The 8254-nt window shown below is 35.6% G+C and overlaps 1 protein-coding gene across 2 annotated transcripts; it reads right to left on the minus strand.

Annotated features, from left to right (window-relative positions):
* Window positions 1–2759: 2759 nt before the first annotated feature.
* Window positions 2760–6040, minus strand: LOC126626436 (ACT domain-containing protein ACR8-like). 2 transcript variants are annotated; one of them, XR_007624688.1, is made up of 8 exons: window positions 5621–6039; window positions 5030–5075; window positions 4796–4910; window positions 4640–4707; window positions 3971–4537; window positions 3766–3870; window positions 3225–3654; window positions 2760–3147 (listed from the first exon to the last, which is right to left on the minus strand). XR_007624688.1 is itself a non-coding variant. In XM_050295762.1 (7 exons), exons 1-7 carry the CDS (start codon window positions 5680–5682, stop codon window positions 3295–3297), a joined length of 1323 nt encoding a protein of 440 aa, XP_050151719.1. In that variant the 5' UTR covers window positions 5683–6040; the 3' UTR covers window positions 2760–3294. The 2 variants fall into 2 exon arrangements, 1 of the variants encoding a protein (XP_050151719.1); XM_050295762.1 differs by having other exon boundaries at window positions 2760–3654; window positions 5621–6040.
* Between the last annotated feature and the right edge of the window lie 2214 nt (window positions 6041–8254).

The following is an 8254-nucleotide window of genomic DNA, read 5'->3' on the forward strand; positions in this document are numbered from 1 at the left end:
GAAAATATCGATAATATCGGCGTCGTTTTTTTCATATAACGATATTTCGCGAGTATTTCTTTAATTATCACTATAATATCGCGAAAATATCGATAGTATCGCGATATTATAGATAATATCGCGAGATGAACCTAAAAATATTTGAAAATTTCTGAAAAGTCTCAAACATGCACATAAAGGGATTCGAACTCCTCCCATCTAACTCCTTCAGCACCTTGACCACTATACCACTTACGTTTTTGTGAAAACATGCTAAACTATTTATATATATGGTTTTGTTTTGAATTCTTTTTGCAAGAAACAAATTTGCACATATTCCAAATTTTTTGTGGTATTATATTTTAAATTGTGTCAATTAATTACTTAGTCAATGGCATGTGGTTTTTAATTTTTCTATTTTTTATTTGGTCACTTACATGTATGGTTGGAAAAAATTCTCAAAAATCCCAAACCAAACCGAAAAAGTCCCAAACCAAAACCATCCCGAAAAATACCGAAATTTTCGATATGGGATTGGTTTCCAAATCCCATTTGTTTGGTAATCCCGAAATCCCGAAAAATACCGAAGTATTCGGTTTCCTATTGACTTTTGGGTTTCGGTTCTTGAAAGTCATTGTCATGGTTGCTGACTACTCTTCACAATACACTTACTCTACACATAGAGATGATGAAGATAGTGAAAATTTTGAACCTCATAGGAACTCTATGTGGTACTTAGTCACTCATGTATCTTACCATGCAATGTATAAAGTGTAAAATATTGTACTAATTCATTATATATAAATGATTATGGTGTGTTTAAACTTCTTTCATTAATTACTACATATTTTCTACACTCACAATATTTGACAGCTCGCTATATAATCAACTTAAATCAGTTAAATTCATCATGCAATGCATTTCATTCTAATTTTTTGTGATAAACTAATAGATAATTGACTAAATAAACATCCTGCAAAGTTTCAATAAAAATTTCCAAGTTTTTCTTACAATTTCCGTGGTTTCCATGTAATTTTTATCGATATCGATATTATCCCGATATTTCCATCAATATTTCCGTGTTTTCGGACTACCGATATTTCCGATATTACCGATATTTTCTTCCTTGGATTTGATGCAATGGGATCTGCGGCATGGCCTGAGGAGGACAGAGGACAGAGACTGGTTATTTGGTTACAGAAGCAATCTTAGAATTGTTGTTTGGTTATAGGTTTAGGAGCTTTAAATGACACATGGCTTTATTTGATTGGACCAAAGGTAATTTCAGTATATTGGGTCCTCCCCCCCCCCGGTGAGGACCCGAGTATTATCCATACGTTTAAAGAAGTAATTTAGAACTTCCCAAGAGAGGCAAGATGGAGACAAAGCTGGTACTAGCAGATTGTTCGATTAATTGTCGGGAGTCGTGGTGTTTGCCTTGGAGACATAAACCACGATTAGCACTTAATTAATTAATTATTTAATCGTTTTAATTTCTTCTCTTTTTCTTTCTTGACTACCTTCATATCCAATTTGTCTCTCAACTAGTTGATAAATATTATCTCTAATAATAATTAGCTTATTTTTTGTTTAATACCTATTGGTCCATTGGAACCAAAGCTCCTTGGAATTACTAATTTAATTAATTTGAAATTATCAAATAAAAAGACTAATCACGTTTTTTATTTTTGCGCGTGTGAAAAGAGTGAAGACACGCTAAAGATATTAACAATGGACCTGACTTCTTTGCTCTCCCACTTTACATACATTCTCATCCTCTCTTATTTATGCGGTCACGGTTAAACTACGTTAATATTTTATATTACTATTATTTTTTTCTTATTATTTCTATAAAAAAAATCAATATAAAATGTTGACGTGGCTTAACCGTGATCGCACAAAATAAGAAGAGATGAGAGTGTATGGGTCCTATGAGAAGTGGGAGGGCAGACAAACCGGGTCCATTAACAATACGATGACTATATATCCATCTTGTCCATTAACAATACGATGACTATAAGTGTCTGTTGTGTTTGAATTGTTCTTCACCCTTCATAAAATTTTTGCCATGCAACTATTTATATGTGGCCAAAATTAGTGGCATTTTTATACCAATTTTGATCAGTTGATAAAATAACACATGGAATATGAACTTTTATGATACGACGTACACTCTAAATTAGTCCAATTTTAATAAGTGAGTTTAGATTTAAGGGACAAAGAAAACCACATTACCTTGATTGACTTGTCTAAATAGCTATCAGCCGCACATTTGTACATAGCAATTATTTGAAAGTTGGATATTATCAACAATGTTAAACTATCGGTATTCATAGAAATATTGATGTACAAATTTGTAAAAATATCGACAGATATATCTAATATTGATATCGGTTGTTTTTGATGAAAAATATAAAAATTAGAAATGAAACTTTTGGAAATGTCTAACACTAGTTTGAACAAATATTAAAGTTTCTTCGATATTGAATTGATAAGTCAGAAATATAAAAAAAAATATGTCGATTTTAACCTAAACTTAAGAGTTTCTTCGATATGAGGTTAAACTCCAGCTCCTATTTTCATATCTTTTTCAGATTTTTAAGATACTTTCACGGAAATATCAAGGAAATTTCAAACACGGTTAAAAAGGCTATTATGGTTAGTCCTGTTTAGACGGGGCTTCATGTGCTCATTTCATCATACTAATCAAAAGGGGGATTAGATTCTTCCACCATTCCAAACAATGTGAAAACAAAAAGGCCTCCTAGCCTACACTAATATTAAACACTAAAGATAAAGTAATGTTTCATTCAAAAAATCAAGTCAACCATTAAAAAGCTAAATACTTAACAAACAGTCTTCTGTACAAATGTTTGGTGCCTTGTTTTGCTGTATATTCCCCAAACTCTAATTTTCTTTTTTACCTAATCTCTCTAAGTCCCTGTCTCCTCTAAAACATCACTTCCACAACACGAATTCACTATCACTGCCTTTTCTTTTTACTTTGTCATTTGTTTTTCCCTCTCCAAAATTCAAACAAATGCATTTTAAAATGGTGGGCCCCACCCCTCCGGCCTTTCAATTCTGCCGACTACAAAAAAACCAAGCCCACCTACAATGTCCAACTACTGTCGCCAAACTCCTCTCTCTCTCTCTCTCTCTCTCTCTCTCTCTCTCTGTGTACAATGCCCAAACCCTAAGCAAAGAGTAACATGATAAAAACTTCTACCCACCAAATTGGAAACTTCCTCCTCAAGCCTGAAGCAAAGAGTAACATGATAAAAACTTCTACCCACCAAATTGGAAACTTCCTCCTCAAGAATGAGATCTGATGAGCCCCAAATTGTACAGATTCCTTCTCACTAGGCTCCCAAGTGATAACAAAACTGCCCCACCAACTCCTTGCTGCTCCTCCCTTTCCCTCTTTTGATGGTAAATCAATGGAAGTTCCTTCACTTTCAAGTTACTCAACCCGATTTTCTGTCTCACTGATTCTATGGTTTTCGCATCTGCAAGGTTTCCCATTGCATCCGTCACGTAGAATACGTTTAGCGCCTTGTCCGTTGTCGTGGATATCTCAGCCCTTGTCACGTTTAGACCGTTCTCGCGGAATGTCCTTGTAACATAAGCTAGAAGACCTTGTCTATCCTCGGTGCATAGTTCTAGCCTCACACCCTGAAATACAACAAAACCCAATTTAACTAATGCATTTGCAACATCATGGAACAATAACAAAATGACATGATAAACAATTTGATTGAAGAGGAACTGAAAAATGAGCAATACCTCAGATGCTCTTCTTTGAACTGCGGCTTGTAAGCATTGGATTACACGCTGTTGTTCGGGTTCAGAGCTAATTGGGGTTCCATCAGTGTGCCTAATGTAAAATTCCTGAAACATAATTCAACCACAAAACACAAGCAATCTCATGCTTCAATATAATAATAACACACATGCAATAAACCAGATTATTAGGAAAATAAGTGCATACCATGTATCCTCTGTCCCCTGATGTATTAATAGTGGCATGAAAAACCACGTAGTCCATGTCTGTCAACGTGCAAACAACATCGAACAAAAGCTTTGCCCTATCTTTGCACTGAATATTCACTATGGAATAACCCCTTTCAGCCCAATTCTGCACCGATATGACCGGAGAATTGGTGCAATGCTGTAAAACGGGCTTTCTGTCATAATCGCGATCTACAAACATCATTTGATGCAGTCTTCTTTCAGTGTGTGTAACTGCCATTGAAACAGAGGTTTTCGCACTTCGAATATCATTGTCCCCTTTAAGGACATTCCTTAACCGCGCTTCAATCCTATCAATTTTCTGTGAGTCCTCAATCGGGCAACCAGAATCACAATCCTTAACATAAATCAATGAAGCAATTCGGCCATTGTGCGTCCACACCTTGGACTCAACCACATTGCATTGCAGGTCAGCTAGCACCGCAAACACCTCGGAAAGAAGGCCTACTCGGTCTGTCCCGGTGAGCTCAAGGGCCGTAAGACCGTTACTACAGTTGGATGAACCAAAATGAATTGTCCCAAGTGACTGCCAAACACAAGAAATTAAACAATTTCAGTTTCAATTGAAAATGAATCTCACTGGTAAAAAAAGGGGATTAAACTAGAATTAAATGAATGATTTATTAACCTGCTCAATATAGTTAATAACGCTCTCGTCTGTTAATTTATTCCCGTTCTGATCAGTTACATGAAAAACTGCAGTAAAAACAGAAACCATATTAAGAAAAATAATTCAAAAATAAATACCAAAAAACGAAAAGGAAAAAATTGAAGATATTCGTACCATCCATGAACCAGCGACCATCAGAAGAAATGTAAGCTTTTTTAATGGAGAGGTTAAGATCCGTGAGGACCTGAACAGCCTCCAGAAGAATTCCATGCCTTCTCGCACTGTCAACCTGCGGACCCAAAAACAAAAAAAACCCCATTAGTCAAACTTTGTGGAAGAATTCAAACCTTCTTTTGGGGTTTTTGGAAGGAAGAAATTACAAAATTATGGTTTTTCGGAGAAGCAAACCTTGACTAAAGTCGCAGTGGAGCAGACGGCATTGTCGATCACGACCCTACAAACCGAAAGCGTGAAAAATGGTCAAGTCAGAGAAGCACCACCGCCATACCTTTTTCATTTAATTGTTTTCTATTTTTATTTCCCCGAGTTTTTAAATTTCAAAGTGAGGAAGCATCAAGTATGTACGAGAAATTGTAAGAAAAACCCAGAAAATTCAAAAAAAATATTAAAATAAAACCATGGAATTTAGGAGAGAAAATAAAAAAATATTAAAATAAAACCATGGAATTTAGGAGAGAAAATAAATGTGGAGTGAAAAATGGGTCAGATGGGAAAAATCGAGAAGAGATTTGGATCGTTGAAAATTCTCTCGAGAAAATTCGAGATCACAGCTGTAATGAAAATTTTTGAAAGCCAGAAAATCCATAATACCCAAAAAAAAAAAGGATAAAAACATCCAAACCCAGAAACCAAAAGACCCAAAATGTTGAATGAGTGGTGAAAATTTTCTCGAGAAAATTGGAGATCACAGTGGCGATGGACCGGAAACATAGAATAAAACCCAGAAAAACCCAATGTTTGAAGAAATGATGTAAGTACCTGGGAGTGTTCATCCGGAAGACAAGCTTCTCATATTCGCCGAGGCAAGCAGTCCACTCCATCGCTCTGATTTCGTCGAGACAGAGGGAAGCAACTCTTGTTGTCCTTTAAAGGGAAAGAAAAATCTCAGAGATTCTGTGCGTGTTTTAGCGACGAATGTATCGATGAAACAGTAAGCGAGTAACCACAAACTTCTCCGCCGTATGAAACAAATTCAAATGCCAGATGCCTTCAGACTCTTGCTTCTTCGGCCAAATCGCCGTGAATTCTCTCTCTCTCTCTCACTTTTTATTTCGCAGCGGAAAGCACGCCTTGTTCTCAACACGCTGCCTCCACGACGCTCTCTCTCTATATAAATTTATATTTATTTACAAACCAGTCCATCAATTTTTTTGTACTTTTATTATTGTTCTAATTTGATCATTAGTCCCCGGCATGGTACAAAATCGCCGATATTATCGGTTTTTACGGGAACCGATATTTTTTTAACTATCCAAATGGTTTTCGTGATAATATATCGATAATCTCGCGATATTTTCGAAATTATCGATAATATCGGAACTGGGCTACTCAGAGAAGAACGCCGGAGCTTCTACAGCTCCGGCCGACTGTAAAACAGGACCCTAGACTCCGATCTAGGTATGAAAATGAAATAGAAGACGAGATGAACGTTTTTATATATTTCGTTTGCTGTGAAACGATCGGAGGTGTTCGGAAAGTTTGTCGACACCCACGGCCTCGCCGGAGATGGGTGTGCCTATTCCTGAGCCGATTTCGTCCAAAAAACCTTGCAAAAACACGATTTTGAACTTAAATTTCACATATAAGGTTCAATCTAGAACAGAAAGAGGCAAACCCGAAGCTTACCTAACCGGAGACATTCAAGAAACTCGCCGGAGTTCCTGCGTTCGCCAAGTTGCAGAGACGAGAATGAGAGGGAGAAAGACGAGGTTGCTGATGATGATGATGGGTGTGCATGTGTGTATGTGGGTCTCGGACCCTCGGTGCAGAGAGAAAGGAGAGAGACGGCGGCGACGAGGGAGAAGCAGAAGCCGATGTGGGTCTCTATGCGTGTGTGTGGGAGAAGGATCGAGAGACCTTGGGTCTCTGTGCGTGTGTGTGTGATATCTGTGTGTGTGGGAGTGAGAGATCTGTGTGTGTGGGAGAATGGAGAAGGGGGAGAAGGGAGCTCAGAGTCAGAGAAGAGAGAAGGTTCGAGAGACTGAGAGAGAGACTGTATGCGTGTGAGGTGAGTGTGCGTGTGTTGTGTGTGTGTGTGGTGGCATGTTTGTGTGTGTGTGTGGTTGGGTCATCTCATCTGACTCACCTGACTGATTTTACAGTATGTCAATAACTTTTTGCAATTTCAGACCATGGACAACAAATAATAGTGCTTTCATAATGAAACCGTGTGCCACTGACAGTGGCCCACTGTGAGTCCGTGATATTCTTTCACATGCAAAACAGTGTACCATTGTCTGTTATATTCTTTCACCTTATCAGAGGTGGAGTATCAGAGGCATTCAGAGCATTTTCGTTTCTTCTTCTTCCCTTACCAATTTCGAAGCCATTCCACATCCATTCCAAAGCTTGAACGCAAAGGGTTCCATATTTAAGGTAAGTTTACAAACTTATATTTATATTATTGTAATTTATACAACAACAAATAAATTTGTGTGGACTCGTATGTTAATTTTTTTAAGTAATTAATACTTGCATGTTAAGTTTTGTAAGTAATTAAGTAATGTTAACAATTACATGTTAATTTTTTTAAGTAATTAAGTAATGTTGTATAATTATTCTATTCTTTCACATTCTTAAAGGTGGAGTATCAGAGCCATTCAAAGGATTTTCGTTTCTTCTTCTTCGTTTACCCCTTTCAAAGCCATTCCAGATCCATTCCAAAGCTTGAACACAAAGGGTTCCATATTTAAGGTAAGTTTACAAACTTATATTTATATTATTCTAATTTATACAACAACAAATAAATTTGTGTGGACTCGTATGTTAATTTTTTTAAGTAATTAATACTTGCATGTTACTTTTTGAAAGTAATTAAGTAATGTTAACAATTACATGTTAATTTTTTTAAGTAATTAAATAATGTTGTATAATTATTCCCTAGGATAATTTTAATATGTTTAATGTTATTTATTATTTTATTAATATTAGGTTTTATTATCAAATTGGATTATTATTCATTAATATTAGGTTTTTTTTATTATTAAATTGGATTATTATTCATTAAATTGGATTATTCATTAAATTGGATTATTATTCATTAAATTGGATTATTCATTAAATTGGATTATTATCAAATTGGATTATTATTCATTAATATTAGGTTTTATTATCAAATTGGATTATTTTTCATTAATATTAGGTTTTTTTTATCAAATTGGATTATTATTCATTAAATTGGATTATTATCAAATTGGATTATTATTCATCACCATGTTTTATATTAGGATTATTTTTTTATCAAATTGGATTATTATTCATTAATATTAGGTTTTATTATCAAATTGGATTATTATTCATTAATATTGTCACAGCGCGTCCCGGGATTTCTATATCGGGAATGTGAAATGACGGAAATGACCTTAACGTGACTAAGGTATGTGTGTGTGTGAT

Source organism: Malus sylvestris, chromosome 6 (genome assembly GCF_916048215.2).
Source record: "Malus sylvestris chromosome 6, drMalSylv7.2, whole genome shotgun sequence".
In the NCBI taxonomy this organism is placed as follows: Eukaryota; Viridiplantae; Streptophyta; class Magnoliopsida; order Rosales; family Rosaceae; genus Malus; species Malus sylvestris.